General features: G+C 40.5%; 1 protein-coding gene across 4 annotated transcripts; it reads left to right on the top strand.

Moving 5' to 3' along the window:
• Positions 1-244: 244 nt before the first annotated feature.
• GOSR2 (golgi SNAP receptor complex member 2) lies at positions 245-13,532 on the top strand. Of its 4 annotated transcripts, XM_085523744.1 has the most exons (7): positions 245-328; positions 1,037-1,219; positions 2,220-2,284; positions 5,238-5,346; positions 6,265-6,397; positions 8,233-8,373; positions 10,356-13,532. In XM_085523744.1, the coding sequence occupies exons 3-7, from the start codon at positions 2,245-2,247 to the stop codon at positions 10,515-10,517; spliced, it is 585 nt and encodes a 194-aa protein (XP_085379870.1). In that variant the 5' UTR covers positions 245-328; positions 1,037-1,219; positions 2,220-2,244; the 3' UTR covers positions 10,518-13,532. The 4 variants fall into 4 exon arrangements, with proteins under 4 accessions (XP_085379870.1, XP_015740972.1, XP_085379871.1 ...); XM_015885486.3 differs by lacking the exon at positions 1,037-1,219; XM_085523745.1 differs by lacking the exons at positions 1,037-1,219; positions 6,265-6,397.
• The last annotated feature ends 3,216 nt before the right edge of the window (positions 13,533-16,748 follow it).

The following is a 16,748-nucleotide window of genomic DNA, read 5'->3' as shown; positions in this document are numbered from 1 at the left end:
TCTCCAGGGCTTAGTTCAGATCAGTGGACACGGCTGGGGATGGATCAGAGGTTGGCCCAGATGATCTTAGAGGTCGTTTCCAACCTTAAGGATCTCGCAGCTCTTCCATTCTCACACCTGGGGCCGAAGATTCGCTCCATCAGCTGAGGGAAGCGCTCCCCCCTGCGGCAGCGCCGGGTCCCGCTTGATGAGGCCGCAGCCGGCGGAAGCGGAAATTGTGTGAGGCGGAAGCGGAAAGTTGTTTGAGGCGGAACTGGAAGCGACGTGTCCGGCAGAAGGGAGCTGGCAGCGGCCCGAGGATGGAGGCGTTGTATCATCAGACCAACAAGTGTGTGTGGGGCCGGACCGGACCGAACCGAACCGAACCGGGCCGTGGGGAGCGGCTGAGGCTGCCTCGAGCTTGGGGGGCAGAGACTATGTGGGAAGGCTGGGGTCTGGTCCGACTGTAGTGCGGTTTGCATGAAGGATGTGGGGAGGGTTGGTTCGAACGGCAGCGAATTGCTCTGTCCGGGTAAAGTGACCCGCCAGGCCGGAGCTGTGCCGCGAGGAGTCAGTTTTGTGGCTGAAAGAAGCAGATCCTGCAGCTCTGGGGTGTCTGTCCAAAGTCCCAACCTGCCTTTTGCAACGTCAGTCCGACACCAGCCTTTAGGTTTCAGTGAAAGGGATTACAAGAGTTGGCCGAGAAAGCGATAATATTGCACTGGATGTGCTTACATTTAATTTGCACTCATTGATTGAAATTGTTATGGTGAGGGCTTTTGTGCTGGTTAGCAGATGGCATTTAAACTGTTGTAGAAAATGAATGGTGGGTGGCATGAACTGATTTTGTAGGTGTTGCTCTGGAATGAGGATTAAGCACAAGGAAGGCCAAAAATGTGATGCTTGGTGTGAAAGATAACAAAGCTGTAAAGGGGAACAGCTGGGGGAGGCGGGTTGGCTCAGTTTGGAAAGGGGAAGGCTCAGAGGAGATCTTACATCTCTCTGTAGATGTTCGAAAGGAGCTTGTGGCAAGATTGGGGTCTTCCTTTGTTTCCAGGTGACAGCGATCAGATGAGAGGGAATGGCCTCGAGTTGTGGCAGGGGAGGTTCAGGTTGGAAATTACTAGAAACTTATTCTCAGGAAGAGTAGTGATGCATTAGCACAGACTGCCCGGAGAGGTGGTGATGTCACCATCTATGGAGGTGTTCAGTCAAAGTGGAACTGTACTTTGGGACAGAGGTCAGTGGACACTATTGGTGATAAGTGGACTGTTGGATTAGATATCTTAGAGGCATTTTCCAACCTTAATGATTCTATATGAAATAGCTCATGGGAAGCAGGTCAAAGGATACAGTTATCCAAAAGTGCCAGCCTGTTTTCATTAAGTAAAGATCTAGAGAGACTGTGCAGGAAAGAGCTGGAAATACTATTGATCTAGAAATACATATCCATGGTGATAGGGGCAACAATCCTGCCTTGTTTCAGTCACTCTACTGTCTTCTGTAATTCATATATTCTAAGACACAGTGGAAGTCATTCTTTATTCACCTTACTATGTGCTATTTATGCTCTCATAATAGTTATGAGGCCAGAGTGAAAACACTTTTTTGCATAAAAGCTGTTCTGTGCTTTCCATAATCTATATAGTCCTTCTCTGATCCGTCACCAGTGCTGCTGTTTTCTTTAAGAAGGAAGTTACAGCCTGCATGCAAGATGGGTACTTGCAGTGCCCTATAGATGGTGTATGTAGGTACATACATAGACTTACATACGCTTCAGTGGTTTCCTCTGTACCAACTTTTCTACCAGTTAGACCTTCCTTCTGCTGTACTCACTATTTGTGAGTTCCTCCTGTGAATGTGATAACTTTTCTTCTTGGCTGTATTGGGGTAGGTCATGGAGATCTTCCGTGACTTCCGGCATGCCAAGTGTGTGACATGAGCGAGAATCTCATTTCAGGTTCTGAATAAAAAAGGGAACTAGAATTGGATTAGTGTTCTTGAAAGAAAAGAAGCCCTGAAACTTCTGGGTACATGTTAAGTGAAAGCACAGCTGTCTTCAAACTGAAGGAATTTGTTGGGATTTTATGTGGTTAGTACAGATTGTCTGCAGCCATTAACATGTATCCAGTTCCTATTGTGTTCTCATAGTAAAAAAACCTAAAGGTTGAGATACTGAAAAATGATTTTATTTTATAGGTGTTATCTGACTTCTGTTTCTTTACTCTTTCTTCTCATAGACAAGTCCATGAAGTCCAGTCATACATGGGACGTCTGGAGACTTCAGACAAAGAGTCTGTACACTGTAAGTATTTAATAAGAGAAAAGAGTCCCATTTACTGTTTTGATGTTATGTGCGCTTTTAACATCATATGCTCTGACTAAATGTACAATAATTATTGAAATTAATTTGGCATTTCAGTCAGTCTGATCCACTGATGATGTGGAATGCATTAAAACTGTTTCACTGTGTGACTTGATTAAGGTGCTGCTTTGTAGGAAAGGGTGGAAAATACAGAACAATAATTGTCTTCAAATTCCTTTGGTAGTTTTTGAATTGAGAAGTAGTGTTTACTGTAAATGCTTCTACAGTGTCTTGATGTTGCAGTGCTGGGTATTTTTCTTTCTGTGAGGTTTTGGAATTCATTGTTGGAATATGCTGTAGTGGCATACAATAAAACCAGATGAAAATAATAAAATTGCTGCATATAGGGAGGTATAATAAGCATATGATGTGGAAAGAGCTGCAAATTCAGCATGACAAAGCTATTTTGTTAGAAGCTCAGAAGCTGGAAAATCTCACTGTATATCAGCTCCGTTATTTTACTGTTCCTTAAGCATCCACAAATTGGCAGACACCTCAAAAAAATTCTTAGTCCAGTTTCTCTGGAAAAATAGTATCATTTGATGTGCAGGAATTGAAGCAGTGTGATTAAGGCTTGAGAACTGGGTCCATGCCTAACTCATGAAGTTGAACAAGGCCAAGTACAAGGTCCTGCACCTGGGTTGCAGCAATCCTAAGCATAAATACAGGCTAGATGGAGAATGGCTTGAGAGCACTGCTGAGGAGGAGGATTTGGGGCTGTCAGTTCACAGAATCATAGGGGTTGGAAGGGACCTCCAGAGATCGTCGTGTCCAACCCCCCTGCCAAAGCAGGTTCCCTACTCCAGGTTGCACAGGTTCAGAGGAGGGCCGTAAAGAGGATCAGAGGGCTGGTTACCTCCTCTATGAGGACAGACAGAGACTTGGGGCTCTTCAGCCTGGATAAGGTTCCAGGGGGACCTTATAGTAGCTTCCTGTACTTGAAATAGCCTATAGGAAAGCTGAGGAGGGACTTTTTAGAAAGGTGTTTAGGGACAGGATGAGGAAAATGGCTTTAAACTGAAAGGGAGTAGATTTAGTCTACATATTAAAAAGAAATTTACTGTGAGGGTGCTTAGACACCAGAATAGGTTGCCCAGTGAGGCTGTGGATGCCTTGTTCTTGGAAGCATTCAAGGCCAGGCTGGATGGGGCTGTGAGCAACCTGGCCTAGAGGGAGGTGTCCCTGCCTATAGCAGGGTTTGGAACTAGATCATCTTCAGGGTCTCTTCCAGCCCAAACCATTCTGTGATTCTATGATATTAACTCCTTCTTGCATCAGTGTCCCATAGAAACTTGCATCAGGTCCAGAGTACTTGAGGCAAGAGATAAGATTTCAAGAAATAGGATTATGTACATAGTCTATAAATGAACATTCTGTTTTATATAAAAAATACAGGTATATGCCTTAGGTATTATTGTATATTTGAGAATTTATGGGATAAGGAGTTATTTCTTGGCTGAAGAGATGGAAAAAGAGCCAGGTAATCAAAGCCTCTGTTGCAGCTTATCTCTTTCAGCTTCCAGCAAATAATCCCTTCTTGCTCTGAAAAAATATAAGATGGCCAAATAATATCATTATTTGGACTAGCTAAAGCAATTATCTGTTCTTTCCTGTTTGTTTTTTTTTTTTTTTTTTTTTTTTTCCTGTTAAGTTTAGCTGTGGAAAGTGATGGATTTGGACAATTTGGTTGAGCTGTGTTTATATACTTGACTTTGTTCCTCTTTGATTGTGTGAGATCAGAATGCAAACAGAAGGGGTTTAACATCCAGTTTCCCTTCTGATTCTGCTGATTGGAATTTTTTGGACAGTCCAGAGATAATGTGGAGTAAGTAGCAGTTGACAAATATGCTTTTCTCTATACCTTTTTAGTCTAAAACCAAAATAAGAATAAACAGTGTCTATTAACACTTAGCCTAAATGTAAACTAAGAACAAATGTTGTCTGTAGAATTTGAAAATCATGTATTCTGAGACTGACCATAACATCCTGAGATTTGAATTGGCTGCACAAACGGGATGGTGCTTCAGTGTTCTTTAAAACTCATTGTATGGATGTTCTGTGGAGGCCGTGTACTTTCAGCCTCTCAGCTCTCCCTTATGCACAAGAATATCAGATGATTTGAGGTCTCCCCATGAGTCGTGGAATGTTGAATTGTAACACATGGCTCAAGCAGGTTTTGCTTTATAGGGGTGATGATAACTGAAAGCCCACGAGTCTTCTTTTTCCCTAATTGTATGCCTTTCCCACCTCATAACAGTTCAGGTATTTGAGTTTGCATTTTGATCTGTCATCTCTCTACTGTTTCTACACACAGATTATCAGAAGCAATTGCAAAGTAGATGATTACAGAGAAAATTGTTATGTAAGTCATGTTTTCCCAGCTGTAAGGGCTCCCCAGCCCCAATTTGGGCTTTTCAGAGCTGTTTGTCCAGTCTGCCAGCTGGTCTTTTTCCTTCCCATGCTGTGTCAACCTCTCCTGTTATACGTGTGGATAATGCAATTCTTTGTTAACAGTTTCCATAAGTTTACATTGCCATTGTTTAGAAAATCATTTTGGCTATTAGCTTTTGTGAGCAAAACCTGGTAAGAGAACAGGAAGAGACCATAGAGGGGAATGCAGTGAGTTTTAAGTCCTAGTATATAGAGGTGATAGGGAAATATGATTACATATTTCAGAAGAGCAGGGGCTTTCCCTGTTCCTTTTGCAGAGGAGAGGTGGGAGGCAATAGCCTCAAACTAAAGAAGAAGCTTTTCATGATTTGAAGGGCTTTCAGTTATTTTTTTTTTAATCTAGTAGATTTGCACCTTTTGGTTTGAATGCTCTTGAGCTTTAGTCTTCACTCTGATTGCAGTTCTTTAACTGAAATAAAAATGTGTTTTTATTTCTTTGCAGTAGTAGAAAATGAGATTCAGGCGAGAATTGACAAGGTATTCAGTGACTTGGAACGCTTGGAAATCCTGTCCAGCAAAGAACCTCCCAATAAACGACAGAATGCTAAACTGTAAGTTCACCTTTGCTACAATAATGGAGTAGTCTAATTATTCTCATTAAGTTTATTGAAGCCCTTCACTTTTTCATTTGAGTGAAACTTTTCTGCCTTGCAGCTTAGATCTCTTTGCTTAGCTGTAACAGAACTGAAGGGCAGAGGCGAAATCACTTTCCTGCACGTAGATGGAGCTAGACTCATGGCTCTGTTCTGAGTTGAGTTGAACATAACACTTTGATTCTTAAAGGCATTTCTACTCTGCATAACATTTGTGTTAATAGTATTTGTGGAGGTAAGAAGTAAAATTACTTCAGCTGGTGTTATTCTTCTGGCCCCTTTTCCAAGATGTTGCTGACTAAAATGAGGTTTCTAAAATGCACGCTGGTTTGAGCAGGCGATTGGACCACAGACATCTTTCCATTCAGAATTGTTTTGTTAACTTTTAGTCCCAGGATACCTTTGTAGATATTAGTAGTGGATTTCATGAAACTTGAAAGCTAAATCTTTTATATGAATGGGTCATAAAATAAAAACTGATTAAATCTCTTTTAACTGAACAGTGTGTATATGTATGTGTGTGTGTGTATGTATATATATATATATATATATATGTATGTATTTATATCACTTTGAAGAGACTTTCTGTAGGATAGGATGTATAGGATAGCTCAAGAATTCTGCTTCACTTTCTATCTGTAGCCTGCAGTTAAATAATTGCCTTTTCAGTAAAAAAAGGAAATGAGGCACAGAAGATCTAAATTTGGAAGAAAAGCCTAACATGAAATGTCCTTTATCTTTTAGATAAACAGAATCCATCATTTTTAGTATTTGTTGCTGTTAATCTATAATGCTCTGTTGTTCATTAAAAATGCAACATAAGGTTGGTATTTTTATCCATGGGAATGTCTTCTTCCTGTTGTTGATCTTGTCTAGCCGAGTTGACCAGCTGAAGTATGATGTTCAGCATCTGCAGACAGCTCTGAGGAACTTTCAGCATCGTCGTTACATCCGGGAGCAGCAAGAACGACAGCGAGAAGAGTTACTAGCTCGTACATTCACTACTAATGTAAATATTCTTTACTTTAGATCTCTCTGTTCTAGAGACTATTATCTTTCAGAGAAGTTTCAGACAAGAAGCTTGACTTTTAGATTACTGCTGTGTGATAATGTAAATGGAGTAAGGATAGAAAAGAATAATAATTCATGAAAAAATATGAGTCTTTGATGAAGAGAGGTTGGTCTACTAAGAGGCAGTTGTGAAAGACTGCAGAAATTGCTGCTCTGATTTTATCCATTGCTGCTCTACCTGATTTTACATATCAGTTTCAAAAGGTTGAATGAGGTAGGTACTAAAGTACACATTTTTCTTGGATTTGAGTCAAATATCCATCTCTGTGATAAGAAAATGATTTGTCTGTGAGTTATTGGCCTATCTGTTTTGGTTAGACATCTACCCAGCTATTTATATACGTCAGTTGAGCGTAAAAACATTCTAAATAAGTCACTGTAAAATGTGTAATACCTCTTGAAAACTCTGACAGTGTTCTGGATGTTTTGCTCAATTCAAAGATATATGCGGGCTTTAACTTTAAAGCCGTCCCTTGAACAATTCTGGAGAAAAAACACTAACAGCAAATGATAAATATGCTGCCATCTAGCGTCCTTATGAGCAGCAAACAGAAAGCCAGGCTGGATGGTGCTTTGAGCAACCTGATCCAATGGTATGTGTCCCAGGGACAGGGTGGTTGGAACGAGGCGATTGCTAAGTGTCCTTCTAACCCAAACCATCCCAGGATTCTGTGAGAAAAAATCTACCTAGAAAGTTTTCTTGCTGCCTTGTGCATGAATGAAAATCAACTGCAAACTCCTTGTAGAGGAAACGGAACTGTTCTGATTTGAAGTTTAATGAATATCTGAAGGAATAGCCATTCACATGCAAATCCAAGTGTTCCTGCTTTGCGGATTCCTGTGAGGCAACATTCTTTTTTAACTTTTGTGCCTTATTAACTTTTGATCAAAGTGTTGTGTATGCCATCTAGAGTCTTCTTCATCCACTAATTTTGACCTTGCAGTTGGGAACAGTTCTGTCTTATCCTTTGTTCTTTCAAACTGTACATACAGAACACACACCTAAGCAGACATCCCGACACTGGATTATGCCTGTCATTCCTGTGTTAATTTTTTTTCCTACAGTAGTCACTGCAAGTTCAGTGCAGAATAAACTGGAAGGCATTGGAAGACAAAAGCAATGACATCTTCTGATCTCTTGTATAACCCAGAAACCTTGTATTACCATTTCAAGATTTATAACTTCTACTTAAGCTAATGCTTCTTCTTTGGATGTTTTTGTTTTTTAAATTATACATTAGGGCTTCATTGGTGAGTTAAACCTTCAGAGAAATAGGTTCATTATTCTGTTTGCACTTAGTATCAGAAATGGCGTCTTGTATATACGAGTTCATAGAATGTCATCTCCCAGACGTTGTTTTATAGGTCTTTTGTCATTAGAAATGTGCTGTCATCTTTCATAAATATTTCACTTGTAATGATCAAATGGCTCCTTTGTTTAATCCCTTCTGATAGCTTTTATGTTCTCTATTGTAATACCCTTTTTTAGTGTCATAAAGAGATTATGAACATTCTCCATTTTTAATTTGTTCTTTAATCTTCTAAAATCTAATTTTAGTTGAATAACTAATCAACATTGTCTATTGACTTGATTCCTACTACATTTTTTCACTCAAATATTAATATTGATTTAACATCCCTATAAAAAAGCCACGCCTGTTTAAAACATAATCCCTCAAGTCCTGTCAAGAGTCATTTGTTTCTGTTTGTTCTCTTTCTGGATCTATGAGTACGAGTAGGCAAGGTAACCAAGACCCTGCATTTCCCCTACAGGACTCTGACACCACCATACCGATCGACGAAACATTACAGTTTAATGAATCCCTGCAAAATGCCCATCGTGGCATGGATGATCTTATTGGCAGTGGGACCAACATTCTTCAGGGGCTGAGGGACCAGAGATTGACATTAAAGGTGGGGGCATTATTTTTTTACCAAAAAGACCCCACGTTTCTGCATTTGTGCTGATCTGGCTAAGTGAAAAAAATAAGTTTGTTTCAGTGCATTGCTTCAAGCTAAGAACACTGGTAAAAGACCTAAACTCCAATTTAGCTAAGCCTAATATCTTAATATGTTTTCAGTTTACTAGGAACATACTTAAAATCTGTGACCTGGTAGAGTAGCAGTCATCACACAGTCAGTATATAGAGCACCAAATGTTATGTTTTGTTCTGTATGTTTATTTATTTAATTAATTTTGGAATTGAAAGTAATGTTTAGCTCCTAGATAGTTTATCTTTTGCTACAGATAAACATCACATAGAGCAACCATGATGCTGGGAGAAAGTATTTAAAATTACTAATGAAGATAGTAAGTCTAATGTACATCAGCAATATGTCTTCCCCCAAGTGCTGTTCAGGAAAGCTGTATTGTTTTGTGACTTCTAATATAACTTCTCATTTGAAGAATGGTGTTAAATTTTGTGTTAAGAATTCAAAAGTATAAAAGGAACTTTATGATAAGAAGCATGTGTTGAGGAGGAGAGGGCTGGATTTCTGAAAAGGGGAATTCCTGTTGCTGTTGTATTTGTCGTACGATGGTGGTAACAATTACTGCTGCTTTTTTTGTTTTGTTTTGGGATTTAGTTGCCAGTGGATTTAGGCATTTTTGATTGCTAACAAATCCTTCCTTGTCATCAGACAAATAACACTGCATAACTCCATGTATTGTATAGACTAAGGTTCCACTGGCTTTAAAGGCAGTCTTGCCAGATAAAAACAGGTACTGGACTGTAGATACAATCTGGGGCTTTCCTCTCAGAGATGAAGGATGGCTTCGTGGTTAAGGTTGTTGACATGTGGAATAGATGTTTATTTTTATACTAAGTCAATTACTAGGAAAACTTGATGGGGTAGGTTAAGTATTCATTTAAGAGGTGTATTGTAGCTAAATCTACCATAGATAGAGAGAGAGATAGTGGATAGAGAGAAGGGTTCTATTACCATCTCACAAAGCAGAGGTGAAGGAAAAGGCAGAGGATTGGTGCTAGGAGGGTTGTAAAGGCTCTCCTGGAAAAATTCAGTTCCCCTTGTCTAGCTTATCTAGAATGGTGCTTTTTACCTGCCTGTACCGTTGTGACTGCAGCCATGAGTTCTTTCCCTTCTTCCCAGACACGATGATATCCAGCTCTGAGCTGTGCCCAGAGTACATCTGTGGGCCTGTGTTTTGTAGAGGTTTCTTTGAACAGTTTCCCTTAAATAAAGTAGCAGTCTTAGTGTTGCACTGTATAGTGACTCTTGGAGTGTTTCCTATTACTTCCAGTTGTGCAACTCTGTTACGTGCTTAGCCCTGATCTGCTAACTCTTGGGATCCGCAGACATTCTTAATAATACCAACTGCTTCATCAGTGAAATGAAACTGAGATATGGACCTGTCTGCAGCATATCTGCTAGCAGTCTTGTTCAGTGCTTTTCTCTAGAGGGATTTCTTGAAATTGCATTAATTACACTTCTATATACCTTTACATCGGACATCACCGCTGGCATTACATTACATTCTGGACCTCCTTTTGAACTTGTTGATAAACTGTACTTCAGTAGGAGGGGATTTCTTCGAGAAAGATTGTCAAAAAGCTTCAAGCTCTTAGACTGTCTGAAAGTAGATCAGAAGAACATCGAATTGCTCCAGACAGAGTGATTTTCTCTGAGCTGCAGTCTGTGGTGCTTCTGTCTGGATGCACTGCTTTATGTCTTTAACCTCTTTCCTGTTCTTGTGTATGAATTAGTCATATCATTGCAAGGATCCCATGGCCATCCCTTATGCTGTTGGCTTAGAACAAGTTCCATTGTTTTCTGAGGAATAAGAATTAATTGCATACCATTTATGATAAAACACTTCATAAAATAAGGATTGTACCATTGAGGTAATTGTTTCTTTATTGTTTTTTTATTCTTAGGGAACTCAAAAGAAGATCCTGGATGTTGCCAACACATTGGGCTTATCCAATACAGTAATGCGGCTGATCGAGAAGCGAGCCTTTCAAGATAAATACTTCATGATTGGGGGAATGATTGTGACTTGTTTAGTTATGTTTCTCGTCGTGCAGTATCTGACATGAGTTACTGAACTACTGCCAGAGGATACCGTCTTTTGGAGCAAGGTGGACTGCCCTCCAAAATGTACTTTCCTCTGAGTGCTGCTTTGGATGAGCCCTTCCTGAGAACTTCAGAGTTTACAAATCACACTCAGACATGTCATGTGGAAAGCACATAGGGGATCAAATTTATCTGGGGACAGTGTAGATCAGAATGACCCTATAAAAATATCTGTGGCCATTACCACTTTCACCTTATTGTCTGTTAGGTGTAAGAATCTGATTAAGTAGGAAGCAAAAGTGAAAATTTTGTCCAGATGTTTTTGCAAGGTAGGAATAGGTTTTTTTGTTTTGTTAGATAGGGAGAAGAGGATGCAAAGGCAGAGCATGAGAGGACATGAGCCTTTCCTCTGCAAGCTAAAATTGATCCTGGTGTTGAAGGAATTCTCTCACTGAAGAGACTTCTGCAATACTTGTGGGTGCACTCCTGCAGAGTAAGAGTGCAGGAAGTGAAAGATTCCCGTCTTTCTTTCACTTAGAGGGGAAGGACTTGTAAGGAGAGGTTCTGACTCTAAAAGCATGGTAATAATCTCTGCTAACATTTTTTGTATACCCATACAGTTCTAACCAGTGCAAACCTTGGTTTAGGCTGAAATGAAGTATGTTTCAGTAGCTTTGCTCTGCTGCTTCCTAGTCGAAGCTGAATGCTGTACTCTTCCTGCTTCCTGACAGTTACAGATCACTGAGTGTCATCTCAGCATGCCCAGTACCAAATCCAGCCTCCAGAACTGTAACACTTGGCATTTCTGGTGCTAATGCACATCCAGCTTTGAATTTGTTACATGAGATGTTTGAGGTGGTGTGGTCTGTAGCCAGTATTTTTGGATTGGTGAAGCAGGTAAGTTTTTGTTGTGTTCAAATTGAGATCTTTCATTTTTGTGTTCGTAGAGCCAGAATGGGCTCTCTGCTGTTTTTGTTTGTTTTTAATTCAGAGTAGCAGTGGGATCAGGGCAACAAACCTCTCACTTAAAACCAAATGTAATTAGAAGAGTTTCCTGAACCTATGTGTCTTTGGATGGTGAACATTTCTGTTGTCTCCCAGGGAAGGGCAGTCTCTGCATTATTCTTTGTACCTGCAAATTTACTGTGAAGAATGTTTTTACAAAATGTCATCTCACAGAGATGATAGCCAACTTAGATTTTATATTCCTTGGCTGTGTAGATACTTATCCACATTTAAAGACTGACAGTTATGAAATGCCGCATAGTTTAATTACAGTACTCATTTCCTTGTAAACTTTGGAGGCTGTTAGAATGATTATCCTGTGATCTCAAACAGCCTTTAATCTCAAACGGTCTTCAGATATGTTCTTACTTCAAGTACAAATCAGGAGCATTTCCAGGTGTTAGACATAAGCACAGATGTTTCACATTTGGATGATGTGGCATTCTGCTAGGAATTCCTCCATCTTTCTGTCTGGAAGGGTTGTAGATCTTTTAATTAATAACACTTTACAAGTGTTGTATTTGTTCCAATAAGCTTTGCTTTCATAATTATGTAGCTTGTTGCAAACCTCATTTTTTTTAAACAGTTATTAATACAGTTTCTTCAAATTCTGCTAGCAAAGCCAAGTGAAACAGGCTTCAGCAGTGCTTGTTTACTGTTGCCTAAGTATTGACTGATCTGTGTGCTGTGACAGATCTTTAAAGTCCAGATAAGACTATCCAATTTGATCAGCCATCTCCAACCAATCAGCTTCATGTTTGGACTCCAGGAAAAGCAGCATGCCACTGCAGACCCAACAGTGGAGGAGGCCATGATGCCGTCAGTGCCTAGGCAGTCTCATCAGATGATTCAGCTGAAGAAAGCAGACAGGCTCGAACGCTTACTGAACATCCTTTGTGCTGAACACCTCCTGACTGGCTGTTTTATGGATGGTTTTCAAGTACTTCACTCTGTGTTCTCAGTTTTCTGCACCTCAAGAGAACGTTTGCAGACCATGAACAGAATCAGTTTATGTGTAAGCCAGGATTAAGGAGTTTAAATGAGGAAGTCTGCAGTGACAGATCATCTGTCTTAGTGTACTTTATAAACTATCTTAAGTTTATTTAAATATGAAATTTGTTATAACACACTCATTAGATCATTTTCAATTACATCAGTTGGGCACGAGATCGCTCGTGAATCTTTTGTTCCTGATAAACAGGTCCATTTCCACTTTTAGTTTACAACTTATGGTTTAGTGCTTGTACAGTTGTGCCTTGTTGCAGCAGGATTTGTCTCATACCCAGCTGGGGACTCCAGTCAATTTGTTTTTCTTTTCAGATGGAATGGGTTTTTGTTTTTTTTTTTTTTTTCCTGTTTTGAGATTAGAGTAATATTTTGTTACTTGCCTCTTCATTTATTTTTCCCCTTCTAGAATCTCCTCATGTAGGCTGATTTCACTGCTGTATGTAGCGTCTTTGCTATTCACTGTTGAGATGTAGAGCTTGAAGAAATCACATCAGTAAACTGATTTGATGATGTGTAACTTCAGTCAAATTTGTACCATGTGTTAAGTGCAAAATGACTTACAAGTGTATCTCTGCCATCTTGTACAGTTAATGTAAACCTTTCAAAACTCCTGTCATTACATTGTGCCACAGCAAAAACAAAGGTAGGATCAACATTTCTGCTGGCATGAAATGACAGAACTGAAAATCTGCTGGCTTTACCAGCAGTGCTGCAACAAGTGTTCTCCATGAAGTCTCCTTTCCTGCTAAAGACATTTCTTTTGCTTCTGAACTTCTGTGGAACAGAAGGTGTGTAGCAGTTGAATGGACTGCTCTGTGCTGAGAGGACATCGTGGGAACTAACTTGGAAAAATACTCCTTTTAATTAGTATTTTATACATAATGGGACAAGGGTGAGACGTGATTCAAATTAAGGATGGTGCAGGAAGAGCTTGGAGGGCAAAATGTATCTGTTGATATATTGTTGATATGGCTGTATTTATAATGGGAGATCAAACTGATAAAGGATTAAATTACTTCTTGCAATCGTGTGTTTTGTTCTGCAGTAATTGAAATACCCCATATCTAAGAAACACTCATTAAATCAGAAAAGATCCACCAAGGAATGGAAAAAGTTAAAAATGTCTTCCAATTATGTGGGCATAAACTAGATAAACAGATCAGATTGCACTTTGGTAGTCATTTGCTGATGCTTTGGAAAAAGAATTTAAAAAAAAAAAAGCACTAAAAATAATCAGCTTGTGAGAAAGGTTTTCATGATTTTTCTTCCAGGGTGGTCCCCTAAAGGGCTCCAACGTGCTAAGAAGTTCAAGTCTAGAAATGGTATTGAAGTTTAATCAGTATGCTTTAAGGTGGTAAGAAGAAATCTAGGAAGATACAAAATGGGGAAAGGTTTTGAAACACACTAAGTGAAGTCAGTATTGCAACAGTTAAAGGCGAACTGCGGATAAAATATATGCAGATTGAAGGGGAGATAATGAATACAAGACTTTATGATTGGATAGAATAGGATTCATTTATACGGAAGATAGTATAGATAAGTACTTGAGGTTGTTTTAACTTGTCTAGTAACCAAACTAGACACTACACCTATATACATGCACTGTTTCTAAAGGTTAACCCTATGCATGATTACAGCTGGTATGTGTTAGAAAGGAACACCTGCTTTAAAATAGTACAAAACAAATATTAATATTAAATGACTGTAGTAACAATACTGAATGTTTCAGCCATAAAAGAAATACCTTTATGAGCCGTATAGTCCAAATGTTATGTTACCATGTTTTCACAGTAGCGCTGTGTAAATGTAGCAAACGTGGTTGCATACAGAGGGTGCTCTTGCACTGCTCTGCTCTGTCTTGCCTGAGGCTTGTGGGTTCCAAAGCAGTTCCTTATTCCCCACCCCTGCCTTCTTGCTTTGCATTGATGTGAAGCCAAGACCCACCTTGAAACTTACCTTGTAGTCCTTCCCATCTGCTGCATGTGCTTTTGGTGTGGGTGGGATGTTCCTAATAGGCATAGCTTGCCATGCTGTTGTCAGTGCTTTTGCAGCTGAGCTCATGCTGTCCTTTCAGACCCTCAGCCTGCTGCCAGCTCTCCCTGGACTCTGCAAAGTGCTCTTTATTTTTTCCACAACTGTTGGGTCTCTTGATTTATGAAGGTGAAGAACTAAGAGTAAAAGAGAGGGAGCAGGTGGGAATACAAAAGGGAAAGGGGACCAGAGCAGACAAGGCGGTATCAGCACTCTGGAAAAAGGCTATAGAAATGACAGTCATGTATTTCAGACTGGCAAAGTGTAGGGCAGTTACTGTTGCACACAAACAGCTGTGATGGCCATAGTAAAAGAAAGAGTGCTGCTGCCCTTGATCATTGTGGTATGTGGTAGCTCCACATAATAAGGCCCTTCCCAGATACTTGGTAAGAGGTCAATGGGCTGTTTTAATCTTCTCTGTGCTCTGGAATGTGCAAGTCAGACCTGCACAAAGGGACAGCTCATCTGCATGGTTTGGGTAATGCTTCAAAAGAAAGATCTTAACTCTGTGCCTGTAGCCAACCTGTGGGCAACCCTGGGCAGACACTGCTTTGATTTCCAGTCTATTGCTGAGTAGGCACTTTAAAAAAACCTCCAGGCTGAACCTATGCTTTTGTTTTTATAAGTTAGAACCTTGATCAAAAGCCAGGCAAGGGGAAACAGCTTCTTGAATGTGGTTTGGTTGTGCAGTTGAGATCTGGGGCCAGAGCCTCATCTACCAGAAAAAGGAGACTCTGTGCTGCCTTCAGTAACCTCAGGCATACTTGCCTGCTCGAACTTGAAGCTCAGAAGCAGGTGGTAATTCTGTATGGAGGTAAAAGAAACACCAAATCAGCCCTGGAATGTGAGAGACCCCCCTCGTCAGCCTGGTCCCCATCTCTCAGCTCTCCACTGCCACAGTGACCACATGATCACAGCACTGACAAAGGAGATGGATGAGCATGAGCTCAGAAGGCAAAACAAGACTGGGAACTTGTTCACTTTCCAGCATATAGATGGAGGGATACTTTTGTAGCTTGTGTTTCCCAGCCTCACCAGGCAGATCTGTTCCTTTCTTCTACCTCCAGCACTTTATGCTTGCTTGTGAGAAACCCTTGATGGAAAGCCTTCCTTATTTCCTCTCATTTTCTCACCCTCTTGCCTTTTGCACTAGGTGGGAGCCAATGTAATTCAAGACTGAATTTATGCGATTAGGTTACAGCAGTAACTAGGCAAGATTTAACTGATCAGATTTAAAGCTGCTTTATTCACAGTTGTAAGGAACCGGTGCTGTTTTCCTGGATGTCAACTGGGAACAAATGCAAATACCCCAACCCCCCATTAGCTGAAGACAACACTGAGAAAAGAGATCACAGTCTGAAACTGTGGGAGAGGCAGGGGAGTGTTTTCCAGGTCTGTGCTGGTGAGCATCAGCCTGGATGTGAAACCATGTTTACAGGTGCTGTAGTTGTGAGTACAGTCCTCACAAGTGGGATTATAGGTACCCAATGTTCATCTTAACTATAGAGAGAGCGGAAGGGCACAAAAGAGGCTGTGAACAGGGATTGCGTGGACTTGTACCGTCTTCTGGTGCCAGCAATAAAAGGCCCAGAGACCTAGGTGGTGCAAAGTACTGAGTGCCAGAAGAGCAGGGTGTAAGAATCATAGTCACCCTCATCAAGATCTTGATCCTGAACAGAAGTGCACATGGAGGCAGAAGCCCTCCCCCCCAGCATTCTTACTCCAGCACAGTGAAAAAAATACATGAATGAGTGCAATCTGCTTTTAGTCACAAGATTGGAGAAGAAGGTGGTTAATCTCTTTCTGAGTGCTCTGCAGCTGGTGAAGAGGGAGAAAGCTGGAGAAAGGATGTTTTTCCTGGGCTTGTGTGATTCTGCTGTTGGAAAGCATGTGCTAAACTGTGCAAATTCTGCAACAGAAAAGAATCTGTGCCTAAAGGTAAATGCTACCTCTTCCCTCTTGAGTCACCCATCACAACTGCAGACACAAGCAACCATTTATATCCCAAATTTCCATACAGATTTCGAGTCAGACCAGTCCTGTTGCCATTAAGCTGGTAACTCAGACAGGGCAGAAATGGCTCAGCAGGCAGGGTGCAGCCATAAGAGTACTTACAGAGTATGTTTAACAGCACTTGTGTCACCACAAAACTCAAGCTGGTGGAAGAGTCATAGAATCATAGAATAGTAGGGACCTTCAGGATTACCTAG

This window comes from Coturnix japonica, chromosome 24, assembly GCF_054131305.1.
Source record: "Coturnix japonica strain WE chromosome 24, WE-NBRP24, whole genome shotgun sequence".
In the NCBI taxonomy this organism is placed as follows: Eukaryota; Metazoa; Chordata; class Aves; order Galliformes; family Phasianidae; genus Coturnix; species Coturnix japonica.
Note: the sequence above shows the minus strand (reverse complement) of the source record. Positions and strands in the feature narration are given on the sequence as shown.

Coding starts and splice junctions, on each gene's coding strand:
- GOSR2 (XM_015885486.3), top strand. CDS start 300: ATGGAGGCGTTGTATCATCAGACCAACAA. Junction 2,285..5,237: donor AGACAAAGAGTCTGTACACT/GTAAGTATTTAA, acceptor ATTTCTTTGCAG/TAGTAGAAAATGAGATTCAG. Junction 8,374..10,355: donor ACCAGAGATTGACATTAAAG/GTGGGGGCATTA, acceptor TTTTATTCTTAG/GGAACTCAAAAGAAGATCCT.